This window comes from Balaenoptera ricei, chromosome 15 (assembly GCF_028023285.1).
Source record: "Balaenoptera ricei isolate mBalRic1 chromosome 15, mBalRic1.hap2, whole genome shotgun sequence".
Taxonomy (NCBI): Eukaryota; Metazoa; Chordata; class Mammalia; order Artiodactyla; family Balaenopteridae; genus Balaenoptera; species Balaenoptera ricei.
This window is the reverse complement of record NC_082653.1, coordinates 52,840,514-52,859,344: the sequence shown is the minus strand read 5'-3', so window position 1 is coordinate 52,859,344 and position 18,831 is coordinate 52,840,514. Positions and strand designations below refer to the sequence as shown.

General features: G+C 51.9%; 1 protein-coding gene across 10 annotated transcripts; it reads left to right on the top strand.

Annotated features, from left to right (window-relative positions):
- The first annotated feature begins 594 nt into the window (after nucleotides 1-594).
- SRRM2 (serine/arginine repetitive matrix 2) lies at nucleotides 595-18,773 on the top strand. Of its 10 annotated transcripts, none has more exons than XM_059898184.1 (15): nucleotides 716-797; nucleotides 3,996-4,269; nucleotides 5,164-5,271; nucleotides 5,447-5,611; nucleotides 5,788-5,865; nucleotides 6,317-6,376; nucleotides 6,470-6,502; nucleotides 6,726-6,776; nucleotides 6,940-7,032; nucleotides 7,701-7,899; nucleotides 8,981-15,636; nucleotides 16,380-16,664; nucleotides 17,744-17,857; nucleotides 17,997-18,107; nucleotides 18,200-18,773. In XM_059898184.1, the coding sequence occupies exons 2-15, from the start codon at nucleotides 4,028-4,030 to the stop codon at nucleotides 18,207-18,209; spliced, it is 8,205 nt and encodes a 2,734-aa protein (XP_059754167.1). In that variant the 5' UTR covers nucleotides 716-797; nucleotides 3,996-4,027; the 3' UTR covers nucleotides 18,210-18,773. The 10 variants fall into 10 exon arrangements, with proteins under 10 accessions (XP_059754172.1, XP_059754167.1, XP_059754166.1 ...); XM_059898183.1 differs by having other exon boundaries at nucleotides 6,314-6,376; nucleotides 18,000-18,107; XM_059898180.1 differs by having other exon boundaries at nucleotides 6,314-6,376.
- Nucleotides 18,774-18,831: the final 58 nt, after the last annotated feature.

Here is an 18,831-nt window from a genome sequence, read left to right as displayed (position 1 = left end):
CCTTTGGCTCAGGCCCTGGGCCTGTAGCTGGGCTCTGGGGTTCCGGGGGTGTCCGCTGGCCGGGGTCTGGGGGGCTGGTTCTCCTGGGTGCGGAAGGGCGGGTGCGGCGCGGCCCCGGGCTCGCCCCAGGAAGCCTGCGATCACTTCCAAGTAGCGGTATCAGTAGGCTCCGGCTCATCGCCTCCCAACACGGGGAGACAAAATGGCGGTCGTGTGGGGGCAGGGAGGGCGAAGCTACATACGGGTTCCATGCCACGCTAGAACTACCACTCCCAGGACGGTCTGGGTCGAAGGCGGGAGGCCGAGGAGAGCGCTAGCGTCGCTAGGCCCTGTGTCCTCCCGCCCCCTAGTGGAAAGTCTCTGGAATGCGTTGTTTGCTCCGGTCCGCCCCCCAGACCTTCCTCGCAACTGGCCGACGGGAATCGTAGTTCTTCGACGACAGAGTTGAACCTCCTTCGGGCCTTACGAAACTACACTTCCCGGTGTGGTTTCGGCGCCTGCGCACAAGGCCGCGGGGAGTACTACGGTTCCCGGCAGGCCCTGCGACGCGCGCAGCTGCGTGCTGACGCGCATAGTTGGTCGTGCTGACGTGCAGCGCGGCCCAGGCGGGGTGCGAGTGGCGCAGTCGGAGTCCGCTGCGGCCCCGGAGGAAGCGAGGAGTCGGCGGTGTCGGCTGAGGCGGGCGGACCGGCGAGGCAAGGCGGCGGCTCCAGGCACCGAGGGACTCAGGAACTCGAGCAGCGGCAGCGGCAGCACCTCTCCCCCTCGGAGGCGGCGGGCGGAGGCGGCGGCGGCGGGTGAGAGGGTGAGGGAGCGCGCGAGCCGGGTGGGGGAGGGGCGGCGGCCCCGGCGCAAGGCCAAAGCGCGCGGAGAACGGTTCAGGCCGCCGCGCGCACGCGCGCTCGCCGCCCCTAGCTCGCGCGCGGACGTCCTTGCTTGTCTGCCTCCCCTCCCCCCTCTTCGCGGTTCCTGTCGCGCGCGGGTTTTTATTCCCCCCTCCCCCATGGCAACGGCGCGCGCTGCCGACTGCACTCGGGCTCGCGCGCGCTCTCGAGGGGGGAGCGCGCGACTCGGCTTCTCGCCTCCCCGACGCGTGCGGCGAGGAGGCTCTCCTGCAGCTGTCTTTGCCGACATTTTCTCGGCGAGGAGGGGGCTGCGGCGGCCGGGGGCCCGCTGCCGGCTCCTTTCCCCCGCGCTTCTCCGGCGTCCGGCCTACCCGTCTCTCCCGGGGGCTTGGGATCGGGCCCGGAGCCTCCCATACTATGGGGCGCCGCGCAGCCCCCTCCCCCATTTCTCAAGGCTGAAAATAGGCCTTGGCCGCTCGGGCAGTGCAGAGAAGGCCTTGAACTAGATCCCTGGGAGAGTTAGGCAGTTTGCATTCGTTACTGTATGCCATGAGGTATTAGGAAGAGAAGGATTCTAAACGTTTAAAAAAAAAATTCACGTATTTGGTCTAGGTATGTAAAGGCAGATCACATGCTCTTTTGTTTCTTGCACTTTTTCATCGTCTCCCCCAAAGTTGTGTTACGGCTCGGGAGGAGGCTGCCAGCCCTTCCTTGAGAAAACGCTGGACTTTGTCATTATTTGGCGCACAACTTTTCTAGGCCTTGGTTTTCACTTAGACGCTTTTCTAAGATATCTTCTGTGTCAAAAATTGAAGAAGTGTTGTTTCCTTTTGAGTGTGAGTCTAGGTCTCTTCCTGAGCTAGTATTTTAGCTTCTGGGGTTTCTTAGTGTCCTCTCAGCTACTACAGTGCCCCAGTGCTGAGCTTCTTGTGCTTATTACTTTTGTCCATTTTCTTGCACACTCCTTCCTTTTTGGTGCGTTTTTTTTCTTGAATACCATAATACTGAATTTCAAGACCCCCTTCTGTCTGGTTAGTTGGGCATCGTGATAATTTTCCAACAGAAAAAACTCCTTTTTGTCTTTTTTTTGCAGCTTTTACTGTCAGCCTTTAGCTTGGGTGATTTTTACATACCCACAGTCCGCGGACCCCAGTTTAAGTATCTTTATTTAGGTTTTGGTGATTTGTGTTTGTGTTGTTGATATACTTCTTGGTCTATCCATCCTTTTAGTGTTTTGAGCACTGTCTTAGATGCTGTGGTATTTCTGTTTGGGGTTTTCTTTTTTCCCCTTCTTTTTTGGCTCATTCCGTAAAAGTTCTTTAGTCTGTTGTGATTTAATACCCTTTGCTTAGCAGCTGCTGGTTATCCTTCTCCAGGGAGTGGGAGGATTATTGTGTGAGGTGGTATGGAAGTGTGGGTGAATGGTTAAGCTGAGGAATTGATTGCAGGTCAGAAGCATTCTGCAAGGGAAGCAGAAACTGGGTAGGGTATAGAGAGCCAAAGAAGGCCTAGCTTTAGAATAAGGAGGAGAAAATTTGAGAAAATAAAAGTGAGGGTTGGAAGATTTCTTGTGCTGTAAAGAAATTTTTCATTTCTTTGCATAGTTCTACTTGCCTTTCATAGATTTAGCATCATTTGTCATTCCTTTAACCCAGTATGGTTATTTCGTTTTGTTTTGTTTTCAGATCTCTAGAGTCTGCAACTGGGATTGGGCAGGGACCCAGCCTTAGAGTTGGGGGGTAAGGGGCTCCAAACTGTTCTAGAGTTGGGCTAGCTCCCTTTCATTCAACATCTCCCTGTATGGGGTGGGGGTGGCAGGCTTTAGTACATTCTTCCAGGTATTTGTATGATGTTTCTTTCAGAATTTTTAAAATGAAGCCTTTTCTTTTATCCAGTTCTATGTTTTTCCCCTCTACTTTCACTAATCTCTCCACTTTGTTCCTTGAGTTCTTTCCTGGGATCATTTTCCCTCACACATTTCCCCATGTGAAACTATCTCGGACAGGATGAGTTGGAGAAAAAAACAGAGTACATATAGCTGGAGAAAGGAATAGAGTGTACGTAGCCAAGAAATCTAATCAGTAAAACTAAGATTAGAGGGCTCTTCAGAGTCATGCTGGGGTTGGAACAGATTGAGAGGATAGAACCTGGTAGGAGGCACGTGGTAACACTTGAGAGGGTTAAGGAAGGGCTGGAAGAGAAAAACTAGGAAATGAGATAATGGGACTGTTAGGGAAAGCTGACAGTTTGACATTAATGAAAGTGAGGTATAAAGAGTGGGGGTTTTGTGAGTAAGTGTAGGGGAAGGAATGTAGAGAAGGTATGGGGACAGTTGGAATAGAGGAGGCTGGTTTGGTGTATTTAGAGCATTGAGTTGAAAATGTAATATTTTACAGGAGCTAGTGAGAGTTGGGTGAGCCCCAAACCATGTGAGAAATCCTATTGGGAAGGAAATTGAAGGAAAATGATCAGTCAGGATAGTTGATTGGAAATGGCCCCTTACTTGAGAGGTGAAGTATAAGAGGATTACATATCCAAGGTTCACGTGTTTCTGATGTGCATGCTGGCCTTTATCCTGGGCCACCTTTTGGATATCTAGGGGCTGTTCAGTCAGATTGTATTCATAATTTCTGGCTACCTTTAGGGTAGCCTGAAATGCTTAGGTCAGTTCTTGAAGAGTCTAGACTTGGACTGCAGGCCTTTGGGTGCCACAGATCTTCGTTTGGTGTTTGTTGTGCCCTGTTTGGAGGCCTCTGTCAGTTGCCAGGGGTTAGGAATTAGAGTAGTTGGTGAAGATACCAGTTGTGTATATTGGGGCTAAAGGAGAATAAAGAGATAGAGTGGAGAAATTTGGGAGAAATGGGATCTTTGTTTTGGGTGGAAACAGGAAAGCTAGGTGAAAGCAGGAGTGGCTCTTGCACATTGTGGGGAAAGGCTGTGAGAGCTGGGCTATGATTTGGTGGAAAGAAAGCAGTGTTGGAGGTATGAAGAACAGGTTTTTTTAGGAGACCAGGAGGATTATGCAGCTAAAGGAGGTTTAGTGTGGAGAGACATGTTGAAGTAGGGTTGAAGAAGAGCAGGGATTTGGGTGGTGGTAAGTGGCTAGTTTGGGGCCAGGGGCCTGACCCGTGTCTCCCCGCTCCCCTTCAGGAGCGGTGGTGCCCCACCCCGGGCACGGGGCCATGTACAACGGGATCGGGCTGCCGACGCCCCGGGGCAGCGGCACCAACGGCTACGTCCAGCGCAACCTGTCCCTGGTGCGGGGCCGCCGGGGTGAGCGGCCTGACTACAAGGGAGAGGAGGAACTGCGGCGCCTGGAGGCTGCCCTGGTGAAGCGGCCTAATCCTGACATCCTGGACCACGAGCGCAAGCGGCGCGTGGAGCTGCGATGCCTCGAGCTGGAGGAGATGATGGAAGAGCAGGGGTGAGGGAGGGCTGGGGGAGAGCCAAGCACTGAGTGAGTGCAGAGCTGGGGGAGTTAGGTGGGATGTAGCGAGCTTAGGGCTGGTTGAAAGAGGCCTGGAGAGGATTTGTAGGAGGGGAGGAGGTAAAGGAGCTAGCAAATTGAAAGGAGTTAAGGGACAGTTCAAAGTGGGAGATGAGGAACCTGTGTCTGGGATATAAAAGGGAGCCTTTTATGAGTTATTTAGATGGAGGCACATGGGGAAAGAGGGGGGCCATTGAGAAGCAGATATGTGCTTTAAGGGAGAGGTGGGGAAGCAGACCAGGGAAGAGACAAGAGCTAGCTAGGTAAGCTGATATGTGTTGTCATTGGTAGAGAAAAGGAAGGTAAATGGATTTAAGGATTGAGGCCTTGGACAGTAGCAAAGGCAGGAAAACAGGAATTGGAATAATACCCGGATAAAAGGGATCATGGGTTGGATAGGGAATTGAGATTTTGGAAAAGGAACACATTAAGGCAGAAAACCTTTTAGAGCAGTGGTTTTCAAACTTCAGCAGTGGCGCCCGTTTCATATAATGCATGTTACTTTGGAATCCCAGGAAATGAAAGATTTGTTCTTGTTGATTGGATTTGGGGAGGAACACCTGGAACTCTGCCTGCTTAACTTTCCTCTCTTGGCCCCTGGAGTGTAGCATGTTTAAAATCCACTGTTCTAGAGGGTGTAGTCAGTGGAGGGAAGAAAGATGACAGGAAAAGAGCAGGATTTAATAGAAGGGCCCTTTGGGTGACAGTGAGTGAAAAATTGTATGTGTGCATGGAAAGGGAAGGGATCCTGCTGGGAATGAGGGAACTGTAAACCTGGGACTGGGGAGAGTGTCTAGTCAAGCTCTAACCCTGAAGGCTTTTGTTCTCCAGGTACGAGGAACAGCAAATTCAGGAAAAAGTGGCGACCTTTCGACTCATGTTGTTGGAGAAGGATGTGAACCCTGGGGGCAAGGAGGAGACCCCAGGGCAGAGGCCAGCGTGAGTGTTTCCCTCTCTCGATTTTCTCTGGACTCTACTCTGCTTTTGCTGTTCTCTCTGTTTAGTTTGGACTTTCTCCCTGCTCTTGTCTTCATTTTCTCGTGGCTGTTTGTGTGAATATGATTCTGCATTTTGTTCTCTATGTCCTTTAGACCTTTGACCTTTTCTCCTCTAGGGTAACTGAGACTCACCAGTTGGCAGAATTGAATGAGAAGAAGAACGAGCGACTCCGAGCTGCCTTTGGCATCAGTGATTCCTATGTGGATGGCAGCTCTTTTGATCCTCAGCGTCGTGCTCGAGAAGCTAAGCAACCAGTTCCTGAGCCACCCAAACCTTACAGGTACACAAGACTAAGAAGCCAGTGTCAGTTTCTCTTCCTAATTCTAAGCACTCTGCCTCATTTTTTGTGTGTGGACTATGTCTTTTCAAATTCTTGAGATTTTGTTCTTCTGAAATTGAAATGTCTAAGAAAGTTTGTCTTAGCACCCATCTCTGCCATTTTTCATCTTTCCTCAGCCTTGTCCGGGAGTCTAGCAGTTCTCGCTCACCAACCCCAAAGCAAAAGAAGAAGAAAAAGAAGAAAGATAGAGGACGGTAAGTTAGTTGGAAAGCTCTTCTAGTAGCCAGAGGACCAAACCTGTCATGTTTTTCCTCTGTCTCTGGCAATAGGGTATTTTTATTTCTAGGAAGTAGGAGAGAGTTGTCAGAAAAGTCAGGGAAGAGGGAGTTACCATTCAGGTCTCATCTGGTAGAAGAAATAATGTGTGCTGCTTCAGTGGGAAGGGTTGATTCTGTACCTCTGCAGAACTGATCAGCAGCATTTTGGAGTTACGTTGTTTTTTCCATTTTGGGGTTTGTTGCTATATAATAGGAGGGAGGTACCTACGCTTCTTGGAGAGTAAATAAGTTCTAGGCTTAGATTGGCACATTGGTGCTATTGGAGTTGTTCTGTGCTTTAGAAGCCTTTTTGGGGATGGATTATAAGTGGGTGGGCCAGGGAAGGAGGTAGGCTGAATGACCTTGTTTCTGAACCCATGTTTAGCAGGTCAGAGAGCAGCTCTCCTCGACGAGAAAGGAAGAAGAGCTCTAAGAAGAAGAAGCACAGGTATGAGGTGGGAATATATGGAATAATTGGAGAGGTTTGGTGAGTCCGGGTCTAGATAAAAAAATAATAGTTTTACTTACTTTTTACCAACAGGTCAGAATCTGAATCCAAGAAAAGGAAGCATAGGTAAGAGCTTTTTGTGGCATAGGGAACATAGTGGCACATGGAGTGGTGAGCCATTGCTTGATGGCCTTGCTGGCTCTTTGGGGGTTTTTTTTTTTTTCTTGGAGTAAAGCTCAGTTCCTTGATCTTCTACTGTCAGTAACTCAGTTCTTTCCATTTTACTTTTCATTTTCTTTGTTTCTTTAAAAATGATTTTTATTTTAAATAATTCTGCCTCATTTCCCAGGTCTCCTACTCCAAAGAGCAAACGTAAATCTAAGGACAAGAAGCGAAAGCGGTGAGTGAATTAGAGGGGAATTTGCTTAGCGAGTAGATGAGTGCCACCTGGGGATGGGGCAGAATCAGTCACGTCCCTGACTGGTAAAAGGTTGAAGGGTGGATAAGGGGAACCCAGTGCAGGTGTGACAGCACCCTGAGCTGTGGTGGTGGTCTTCCTTCAGGTCTCGAAGTACAACACCAGCTCCCAAGAGCCGACGGGCGCACCGTTCAACTTCTGCAGACTCTGCTTCCTCTTCAGATACTTCCCGCAGTCGGTAAGGGGTGGTCCAGGAGGAAGGGAGGGAAGAGGGACTTGTGGGTTAATCAATTTAATATTTATTGAGCGCCCACGGTGTGCTAGGCGCTGCACAGACCATTCGGAAGACACGGTCCCTGCCCTCTAGGAGCTGACAGGCTAAAGCAACAGGATGGACAGACATATACATTTCCCCTTCTCTTTTTTTTTTTTGTTTTTTGTTTTTTTGTTTTCTTTTGTTTGTGATTTTTTGTTTTGTTCTGATATATATGGACTGCCAGAATAGGGGGGGGGGTGGTGGTTTGTTCGTGGTGTCTGGGGGAGGAAGGAATCCTTACCCTGGCTTCCTTAATCGGGGAAGGCTTCCTGAAGGAGGTGGGCTCAGAGGTGAGTTGTGAATGAAGCGGGTAGGGAATGGACTGGGTGGAGGGTTTCGGGAGGTTTGGGGGAGGTAAATATAAAGGGGTAGAGGGAGAACGTTTTTGGGGATTGACGTTGAGAAGAGAAAGAGCAAAGTGAACTGGACTTGAATTTCAATATGAGTTACTTGAATCTTGTGAGTAAGAGAAGGCTTTTTTGGAAGAGGGTTATATTGAAGAAAGGTGGATGGGAGCTGGGGAGGGGGTTTTCTGTTCTCCCCTGAACTGATTTTCTTCCTCTTTTCCCATCCTCAATTACCTCTCTCAGGTCTCGAAGTGCTGCAGCTAAAACCCATACAACTACCTTGACTGGGCGAAGTCCTTCCCCTGCTTCGGGGCGTCGAGGGGAGGGAGATGCACCATCCAGGGAACCAGGTATCACCAACATAGGGCAGCCTAGTAGCCCGGAGCCTTCTACAAAGCAGCCTAGCAGCCCTTATGAAGACAAAGATAAAGACAAGAAGGAGGTATGTTCCTGAGTTAATGGATACTCTTTGGGTTGCAGGGCTGTGGATTCAGGATAGGTGTGTGAAGTTAAGGGAGAAGCAAGGTCTGGTTTTGTTTTCTGCATTCCTCTCAGTTATTTATAAAGTTCTCTTTTGTATCTGCAAATCCTTTAGAATTGTGGCTTTCAAACTTTATTGCGTGTTAATAGGTTTTACATCACTGTTCTCTTTGTACTTATAGGTTGATAGAATTGGAACAAAAAAAATTTTTTGAACTACACCTAGTCTTACTTAAAATGTTTTTAGTATCAATTTCATTAAATGCTGGTTGTGGCTCATTAAAACTTTTCAACCCACTGGGTTGCTGCTTGCAGTCTGAAAACACTACTTTGGAAAGATCTTTTCAGTACCTGTTCTTTATGCTTGCTATTAAAATTCAAATTCTAATTATGTTTTCTTACTTCAACAATCACAGTATAATTTTAATTGCTCTTTGCTAAATTTGTAGCTCTCCTGTCCGTTTTCCATGTTATCCAGAGTTGCTTTTCCAAACTGCAAGTTGGATCATCTTAGAAACTTAATTTACTTCCTATTGCTCTTGACTTTAATATTTAAAGCTTTTATAATTTAGTCTCTTTCTGTATTTTCCTGTACTTCATCTGGTTTTATTCACATAAATCATGTAGTCAGATCTTTGTCTTTTTTTTTCTTATTTTAATATAGTTATTTTTTAAAGGTGAAGTCAGTCACTTTGGGAAACTGCTTTATCTTTCCATTTAAGAATACCTTTTTTTCTGCACTCAGCATTTTGTAATGGTTATCTGTTGTGAAATATAGTACATTAGTTTGCATTATGTTTTTTCTCTAGATAGAAGACTCTTGAGATTGTAGACTCTGTTTTCATACGTTTCTTACTGTGTTTTATATTATGTGATCTCTTGTTATTGAATGAATGTGATAGCCTGTGGTGAGGAAAAGGACCAGTTGGTATAATGGGGTGCATAGAGGAAAAGTTTCATAGGAAAGGGTGTTGGGATCTTACAGGTGATCGGAAGTTCTGGTGCTTACATACCCGTATCCTTACTCTCTTTTCCACTCTTAGAAATCTGCAGTTCAACCTAGCTCCTCTCCGGAAAGGAGCAGCACAGGGCCAGAACCACCTGCTCCCACTCCGCTCCTTGCTGAGCAATATGGCGGCTCCCCACAACCCCTTGCGACAACCCCCTTAAGTCAGGAGCCAGTGAACCCCCCTTCTGAGGCTTCTCCAGCCCAGGGCCATTCACCACCTAAGTCTCCTGAGAAACCTCCCCAATCTTCTTCAGAGAGCTGCCCGCCCTCCCCTCAACCTACCAAAGTTTCTCGGCATGCCAGCTCTTCCCCTGAAAGTCCTAAACCTACACCAGCTCCTGGGTCCCGCCGAGAGATTTCTTCTTCTCCTGCATCCAAGAGTCGTTCACATGGCCGAGCAAAACGGGATAAGTCACATTCTCATACTCCTTCTCGTAGAGTGGGGAGGTCCCGTAGTCCTACCACTAAGAGGGGGCGGTCTCGGTCTCGAACCCCTACCAAGAGAGGTCATTCTCGGTCCCGGTCACCTCAGTGGCGTAGGTCCCGGTCTGCACAGAGGTGGGGACGATCTAGGAGCCCCCAGCGACGTGGCCGCTCTAGGTCTCCTCAGCGACCAGGCTGGTCCAGGAGCAGAAATACACAGAGAAGAGGCAGGTCTAGGTCAGCAAGACGAGGCAGGTCACACTCTAGATCCCCTGCAACTAGGGGCAGATCTCGTTCTAGAACACCCGCCCGGAGGGGCAGATCTCGGTCTAGGACACCTGCCAGGCGGAGGTCACGATCTAGAACACCCACTAGGCGCAGGTCTCGGTCTAGAACACCAGCCCGGAGGGGCAGGTCTCGGTCTAGAACACCTGCTAGGCGCAGATCTAGGACCCGATCACCAGTACGACGGAGGTCTCATAGTAGATCGCTAGCCAGGAGAAGTGGCAGGTCACGCTCTAGAACCCCAGCCAGGCGTGGGCGGTCGCGCTCTAGAACCCCAGCCAGGCGTGGGCGGTCGCGCTCCAGAACCCCAGCTAGACGAAGTGGCCGGTCGCGCTCTAGAACACCAACCAGGAGAGGGAGATCTCGGTCTAGGACACCAGCAAGACGAGGAAGATCCCGTAGTAGAAGTCTAGTTAGACGGGGAAGATCTCACTCTAGAACACCACAAAGAAGGGGCAGGTCTGGCTCATCATCAGAGCGGAAGAACAAATCCAGAACATCACAGAGAAGGAGCAGGTCCAACTCAAGCCCAGAAATGAAGAAATCTCGAGTTTCTTCGAGGCGGAGCAGGTCTCTCTCTTCACCAAGGTCCAAAGTAAAATCCCGCTTGTCTTTGAGGCGAAGCCTTTCAGGGTCCTCTCCACGCCCTAAACAAAAGTCTCAGACACCACCAAGGCGCAGTCGCTCCGGATCATCCCAACCTAAAGCTGAATCTAGAACACCACTAAGGCGAAGTCGCTCTGGTTCTTCTCCACCTCCTGATCAGAAATCTAAAACGCCATCAAGACAGACTCATTCCAGTTCATCTCCTCAACCTAACCTGAAATCTGGAACGCCACCAAGGCAAGAGTCTGTAACAAGTCCCCAGGTAAATGAACAATCTGCAACACCACAAAGACAGAGCCGTTCTGAATCATCACCTGACCCTGAGGTGAAGTCTAGGACCCCTTCGAGACATAGCTGCTCTGGGTCTTCTCCTTCTAGAGTGAAATCTAGCACACCTCCAAGATGGAGCCGATCTGGGTCGTCATCTCCACAACCCAAAGTGAAAGCAGTAACGTCACCAATCCAAAGCCATTCTGGCTTCTCTTCTCCAAGTCCTAGTAGAGTGACATCTAAAACACCTCCAAGGCAAAGCAGATCAGAGTCTCCATGCTCCAAGACAGAATCTAGATTGTTGGAAAGACACAGCCATTCTAGATCCTCCTCTTCAGATACCAAAGTGAAACCTGGAACACCACTAAGACAAAGTCACTCAGGGTCTACTTCACCATGCCCCAAAGCAAAGCCCCAAACTCCACCAGGGCATAATCTTCTTGGATCAAAGTCACCATGTTCCCAAGAGAAGTCTAAAGATTTATCAGCACAGAGTTGCTCTGGATCTTTCTCCCTCTGTCCAGGAGTAAAGTCCTGCACACCACCCTCATCTCTGCAACAGAAAGGACAATCTCCAACTTCACCAGACTCCACATCTGGTACTTCAAGTCCAGAAATGAGACAGAGTCATTCTGAATCTCCGTATCTGCAGACCAAATCTCAGACACCTCCTAAGGGTGGCCAGTCCAGGTCCTCATCTCCAATCACTGAGCTGGCACCCAGATCTCCAACAAGAGAAGATAGAAGTGAATTGTCAGCAGGTCCTAGGCTGAAATCTGGGATGTCTCCTGAGCAGAGCGGGTCCCAGTCTGATTCTTCCCTATATCCTGCAATGGACTCTAAATCTCTTCTGGGGCAGAGTAGATTGGAGCCTTCTGAATCAAAAGAAAAAACTGGCTTACTCCTTCAGGAGGATGTTACTGCATCATCTCCAAGACCAAGAGACAAATTGAGTCCTCCTTCTGTGCAGGATAGGCCTGAGTCCTCACCAGTACTCAGAGACACCCCTAGAACTCCATCAAGGGAAAGAGGTGGTGTCGAGTCATCTCCAGATACAAAAGACCGAAGTAGTGCATTAGCTAAGCCAAGGCAAGATGAGGAATTAATGGAGGTGGTAGAGAAATCTGAAGAATCCTTAAACCAGGTCCTGCCCCATTTGTCTCCAGAACTTAAAGAAATGGCTGGAAGTAACTTTGAATCATCTCCTGAAATAGAAGAAAGATCTGCCATGTCTTTGACTCTTGACCAAAGCCAGTCACAGGCTTCTTTGGAAGAAGTCCCTGCAGTAGCCTCAGCTTGGAGTGGGCCACGCTTTTCTCCAGAACATAAAGAACTATCTAACTCTCCTCCCAGAGAGAATAGCTTTGGATCACCTTTAGAATTTAGAAACTCTGGCCCTATTGCAGAAATGAATACTGGATTTTCTCCTGAGGTTAAAGATTTGAATGGACCTTTTCTTAATCAGCTGGAGACAGATCCATCTCTAGATGTGAAAGAACAATCAACAAGGTCCTCCAGACACAGCAGTTCTGAGTTATCCCCAGATGCGGTGGAAAAAGCAGGAATGTCTTCAAATCAGAGTGTCTCTTCGCCAGTACTTGATGCTATACCTAGAACACCCTCAAGGGAAAGAAGTAGTTCTGCATCTTCTGAAATGAAAGATGGTTTACCCAGAACTCCCTCAAGGAGAAGCAGGTCTGGGTCTTCCCCAGGACTTAGAGATGGGTCTGGGACTCCCTCAAGGCACAGCCTGTCTGGGTCGTCTCCTGGAATGAAAGATATACCTAGAACACCATCCAGGGGAAGGAGTGAATGTGATTCCTCTCCAGAACCAAAAGCTTTGCCTCAGACTCCTAGGCCAAGGAGTCATTCTCCATCATCCCCGGAGCTCAACAATAAGTGTCTTACCCCCCAGAGAGAAAGAAGTGGGTCAGAGTCATCAGTTGAACAGAAGACTGTGACTAGGACTCCTCTCGGGCAGAGATGTCGGTCTGGATCTTCTCAAGAACTTGATGGGAAACCCAGTTCATCGCCTCAGGAGAGAAGTGAGTCAGACTCTTCTCCAGATTCTAAAGCTAAGACACGAATGCCACTTAGACAAAGGAGTCACTCTGGATCATCTCCAGAGGTCGACAGCAAATCCCGGCCTTCTCCTCGGTGTAGTAGGTCTGGCTCATCCCCTGAAGTTAAAGATAAGCCAAGAGCAGTACCCAGGGCACAGAGTGGTTCTGATTCCTCTCCTGAACCCAAGGCTCTTGTCCCTCGGGTCCTTCCAAGACGAAGCAGATCAGGTTCATCAAGCAAAGGCAGAGGCCCTTCGCCTGAAGGAAGCAGCAGTTCTGAGTCCTCTCCAGAACACCCACCCAAATCCAGAACTACTAGAAGAAGCTCTAGGTCATCACCAGAGCCCAAGACCAAGTCTCGTACTCCGCCTCGCCGTCGCAGCTCTCGATCATCTCCTGAGCTGACTAGGAAGGCCAGGCTCTCCCGTAGAAGCCGTTCTGCATCATCCTCACCAGAGACCCGCTCTAGAACTCCCCCAAGACGCCGAAGAAGTCCCTCAGTGTCTTCCCCAGAGCCAGCTGAAAAGTCAAGATCCTCACGCCGGCGGCGTTCAGTTTCATCTCCACGCACTAAGACAACTTCAAGGAGAGGCCGTTCTCCTTCACCAAAGCTTCGTGGGCTGCAGAGGTCCCGTTCCCGCTCGAGGAGGGAGAAAACCAGAACAACCCGTCGTCGAGATAGGTCTGGATCTTCTCAGTCAACCTCTCGGAGAAGACAGCGGAGCCGGTCAAGGTCTCGGGTTACTCGGCGTCGCAGGGGAGGCTCCGGTTACCATTCAAGGTCTCCTGCTCGGCAGGAGAGTTCCAGAACCTCCTCTAGACGCCGAAGAGGCCGCTCTCGGACACCCCCAACCAGTCGGAAGCGTTCCCGCTCACGCACATCACCAGCCCCATGGAAACGCTCCAGGTCTCGGGCCTCTCCAGCCACTCACCGGCGATCCAGGTCCAGAACACCCCTGGTTAGCCGACGGAGGTCCAGGTCTCGAACTTCACCAGTCAGCCGGAGGCGATCAAGGTCCAGGACATCAGTGACTAGACGAAGATCTCGATCGAGAGCTTCCCCAGTGAGTCGAAGGCGATCTAGGTCCAGAACACCACCAGTAACCCGCCGTCGTTCAAGGTCCAGAACACCGACTCGCCGACGCTCCCGTTCTAGGACTCCACTAGTGACTCGGAGAAGGTCCAGATCTAGGACCCCACCAGTAACCAGAAGGCGATCTCGAAGCAGAACCTCCCCTATCACTCGCAGAAGATCAAGATCCAGAACATCCCCAGTCACCCGAAGGAGGTCAAGATCTCGCACGTCTCCGGTAACTCGAAGGAGGTCCCGCTCTCGAACCTCTCCAGTGACACGCCGGCGATCAAGGTCCCGAACTCCTCTAGCTATTCGGCGCCGCTCTAGGTCTCGAAGCCCATTGTTACCACGCAAGCGTTCTCGAAGTCGCTCACCACTTGCTATTCGCCGCCGTTCTAGGTCCCGTACTCCACGAACAACTCGGGGCAAACGGTCCTTAACAAGATCTCCTCCAGCTATCCGCAGGCGTTCTGCATCTGGAAGCAGTTCTGATCGTTCACGTTCTGCTACTCCTCCAGCAACGAGAAATCATTCTGGTTCTCGGACACCTCCGGTAGCGCTCAGTAGCTCCAGAATGAGCTGCTTCAGTCGTCCTAGCATGTCACCAACTCCTCTTGACCGCTGTAGATCACCTGGAATGCTTGAGCCCCTTGGCAGCTCTAGAACACCCATGTCTGTCCTGCAGCAAGCTGGTGGCTCCATGATGGATGGTCCAGGTCCCCGAATTCCTGATCACCCGAGAACATCTGTGCCAGAAAACCATGCTCAGTCCAGAATTGCACTTGCCCTGACGGCTATCAGTCTTGGCACCGCTCGGCCTCCTCCGTCCATGTCTGCAGCTGGCCTTGCTGCAAGAATGTCCCAGGTTCCAGCTCCAGTGCCTCTCATGAGTCTCAGAACAGCCCCAGCTGCCAGCCTTGCCAGCAGGATTCCTGCAGCCTCTGCAGCAGCCATGAACCTGGCCAGTGCCAGGACACCTGCCATCCCAACAGCAGTGAACCTGGCTGACTCAAGAACGCCAGCTGCAGCAGCAGCCATGAACTTGGCCAGCCCCAGAACAGCAGTGGCACCTTCGGCCGTGAACCTTGCTGACCCTCGTACCCCCACAGCCCCAGCTGTGAACCTGGCAGGAGCCAGAACCCCAGCTGCTTTGGCAGCTTTGAGTCTCACGGGTTCTGGCACAGCCCCGACTGCTGCAAACTATCCGTCCAGCTCCAGAACACCCCAGGCTCCAGCCCCTGCAAACCTGGTGGGTCCTAGATCTACACATGCCACAGCTCCTGTGAATATTGCCAGCTCAAGAACCCCTCCAGCCTTGGCCCCTGCAAATCTCACTAGTGCTAGAATGGCTCCAGCCTTGTCTGGTGCAAACCTCACCAGCCCTAGGGTGCCCCTCTCTGCCTATGAGCGCGTTAGTGGCAGAACCTCACCACCGCTCCTTGACCGAGCCAGGTCCAGAACCCCACCATCTGCCCCAAGCCAGTCTAGAATGACATCTGAGCGGGCTCCCTCTCCTGCCTCTAGAATGGTACAGGCTCTCTCACAGTCAGTTCTTCCTCCAGCTCAGGATCGGCCTAGGTCCCCTGTGCCATCTGCTTTTTCTGACCAGTCCCGATCTTTGCTTGCCCAGACCACCCCTGTAGCAGGGTCTCAGTCCCTTTCCTCCGGAACGGTGGCAAAGACCACATCCTCCGCTGGTGACCACGATGGCATGCTCTCTGGCCCCATCCCTGGGGTGTCCCACCCAGAGGGTGGGGAACCAACTGCCTCTGTGGAGGCCCAGCAGCCTTCTGCTTTGGCTGCCCTGCAGCCAGCAAAGGAGCGGCGGAGTTCGTCCTCCTCGTCCTCCTCTAGCAGCTCCTCTTCATCATCGTCGTCCTCGTCCTCGTCCTCCTCCTCCTCTGGCTCCAGTTCTAGCGACTCGGAGGGCTCTAGCCTTCCCACTCAACCTGAGGTAGCACTGAAGAGGTGAGGGGACTTTTAGAACTCTTCTACGGGGAAGGTTTTGGGGATGGTTGGTGGGGGTGGGGAGGGAGAAGCCCTATCCAGAGGTTCTTGGCTCTCTGAGGAGGTATGGGGACCATGATCCTTAAGCTGGGGGTAGAAGAGAATGCCGGGGTGGGGGTTAACGGGGGGGAGGAATGGGACAGGTAAAAGTCTCCGAAGGTTAATTCTCTAGAGGATAATGATAAGTTTTCCGTCTCTACAGAGGACAGAACTAGAGGAAATGGACTTAATTTTACAGCAGGAGGGATGGCAGTTAGACCTCAAGAGGAACTCCCTGGGCTGGAAGGATCTTCAGAGGTCATCCTATCCCTCTCCCTGCCTCCAGGCAGGACGGCCCCTCCCCCAGCCAACCCACACACACACAGGCCTCCCCACGCTGTGGCTCTCCTTTCTGAGGACGGAGAGGACGGAGACTACCCAGCTTGGCTTCTACACCTGAGCCCAGGGACCTTATTCCTCCATCAGGGACATTCTTGAGGTTTAACCTTGATCCCTTTTGCTGTGGGCCCCAGCCTGTTGCGTTAGCAGAGGTTGGGTCAGTTGGGGCCACTGCTCTCCAGAGAATGCACTCACTGGCTCTCGGCTTGGAGAGCTCCCAGGGCCTTTCTCAGGCACCCCTCCCCCACTGCCGTTCCTCCAGGCCAAGGAAGGTAGGGTTGGGGCTGGGGCAGCTTGTCTCCTTGTGACGCCCTCTTCTCCCACAGGGTCCCCAGCCCCGCCCCAGCCCCAAAGGAGGCTGTTCGAGAGGGCCGTCCTCAGGAACCGACCCCAGCCAAGCGGAAGAGGCGTTCTAGCAGCTCCAGTTCCAGCAGCTCCTCCTCTTCTTCATCATCCTCTTCTTCCTCTTCCTCCTCCTCCTCCTCCTCTTCTTCCTCTTCTTCGTCTTCCTCTTCTTCCTCTACTTCTTCCTCCCCCTCCCCTGCTAAGCCTGGCCCTCAGGCCTTGCCCAAACCTGCAAGCCCCAAGAAGCCACCCCCTGGCGAGCGGAGGTGAGTGCTGCCTTGCTTGAGAAGGAAGGGCTGGGGTGTGACCCTGGGGTGTGAGATCCCTGCTGGACTGTGGTGACTGCTTGTACAGGAGGAGTTGGGCTCTCCTCTCCCTGCTTACTCTGTTGTGCCCTGTTCTGGCAGAGGGCTGTGTCATCCAAGTGGGTGCTCAGGCCAGAATTGGGGAGTCCTAGGTTCCTTCCTCTCCCTGCCCATGACATGCAGCCTGGTCCCAGGTTCCAGGGATTCTAGCTTTTAAGTCTCCCCGTTGCTACTGCCAGGGTCTGGCCACTGTCATCTTCTCCCGACTCTGTCCACAGCCTCTTCCCTGTTTCCCTGCCTCCACGCCATTCTCTTCCACACGTAGCCAGAGGGATCTTTCTAAAACGCCCATCTGGTTACTCCCTTCACTCCACAAATCCTTCCGGGACGCCCTGTGGCCTGCAGGATAAAGCCGTACCTCTGCGGGAATGGCGTGTGAGGCTCTTCACCAACTGGCCTTGCCTGCCCTGTGTTCTCCTCTCCTGCCCGCCCCCACACATGCCCTGTGCTCCAGCCACACTCAGCAGCGCCTTGCAGTCTAAGGAGAACCCCATGCCTTTGGACATGCTGTTCCTCCTGCCTGGAATTCCCTTGTCCGCCTGGTGAACTCCTCGTTCTGCAAGACTCCGCTCAAACAGCACCTTCAAGAAGACTACCCTGCCCCTTCCCTGCCCTGCCCCATGTCTCCCTCCCCTGGGTCCCCAGACCCCATGTACATCTGTCCTGCGGGGCTGCTTCCCACACGTGGGGCCAAGCGAGCCTCCCTTGGCCTTCCTTCACCATCAGACTGAGCCCCTCCAAGGGCAGGGACTGTCTTTATCTTTGCCTCCCCCGCTGCACCCCGTGCCCCGCCTGTTGGGGTACTCGGTGGATGGTGTGCGGGCGGATGGGTGAGTGAGCGGATGAAGGTGGGTCTGAGGTTGGCCCTGCGTGGTATGAGGTTTGGTGGTCAGGACCTGGGGCGGGGTGGGGGTGGTCCTGAGTGCTGGCTTGTGGGTTTGAAAGAGTGTGGCACTATGGGGACCTACTCTGATCCCCAGGTCCCGCAGCCCCCGGAAGCCAATAGACTCCCTCCGGGACTCCCGGTCCCTCAGCTACTCGCCTGTGGAGCGCCGCCGCCCCTCACCCCAGCCCTCACCGCGGGACCAGCAGAGGTAGGGTTGCCAGTGTGTGCTGTCCTGCCAGTAGCCCAGTCTGGCCGCCACTGATTTCTGCAAAATAAGTTCTAAGGCTCCAAGGTACCAAGGGTTGGTGGCGTCCTGTGTGTGGTCTCACATCTGTCCTTCATTGTAGCAGCAGTGAACGGGGTTCCCGGAGAAGCCAGCGTGGGGACAGCCACTCCCCGGGCCACAAGCGCAGGAGGGAAACACCCAGCCCCCGCTCCATGCGGCACCGTTCCTCCAGGTATGTGTCTGTCACACTCTAGGGCTGGGCTCACTTCTGAGAGCTCCAGAGCTGGCTGGGGCCTCTGCATTGATTATTCTCTTCCATTTCAGGTCTCCGTGAATCTTTTTGGGGGAATTCCACCATACCCCAAGTTCTGGAGCCACAGGATGTGCCCCCTTTCTTCCCAACAGAGCCGTGGGAGGGGGTCTTTGTCTGCCCTCCCCCCCCCCCCCAACCCTGGCAGCATCCTGGGGGGAGGGCTCCCTTCTTTCCCTCCCTTTTCCTTTTTTTTTCTTTGTTCTGTGAAATGTTAATCTCTGTGAGTTTTTCCTGGTTCACATGTTTTGGGGGGTTTGGGGTGGGTGGGAATGAGAATGGGAGTTGCGGGAGGGGAGGATAGTTTGGGACTCCCAGGTCTTGACTCAAAGGATCTGGGAGGCACTGCCCCCCTTTTAGCCCCGAGTTCTTGGGGGGATGATGGTTTGGTACTTGTGGACCTGTGTGAGGTATACCCAGAAAAAAGGGGCAGGAGTTGAAATTGGTTGGCTCCTCCTGGCCTCCCAGTGAGGTTGTGGCCCCCTCCCCCCCAACTTTTCTTCACGTTTCTTAAAGGCATTTTGGTTTTTTAAAATCTGTACAGCAAGAGCAACTTTTTCTGTCAAATAAAAATGAGAAATGCAGGAATTGGTCTATAGATCGTTTATTACGGGTGGGGAGAGTTAGTTAGGAGAGGAGCTGCCCT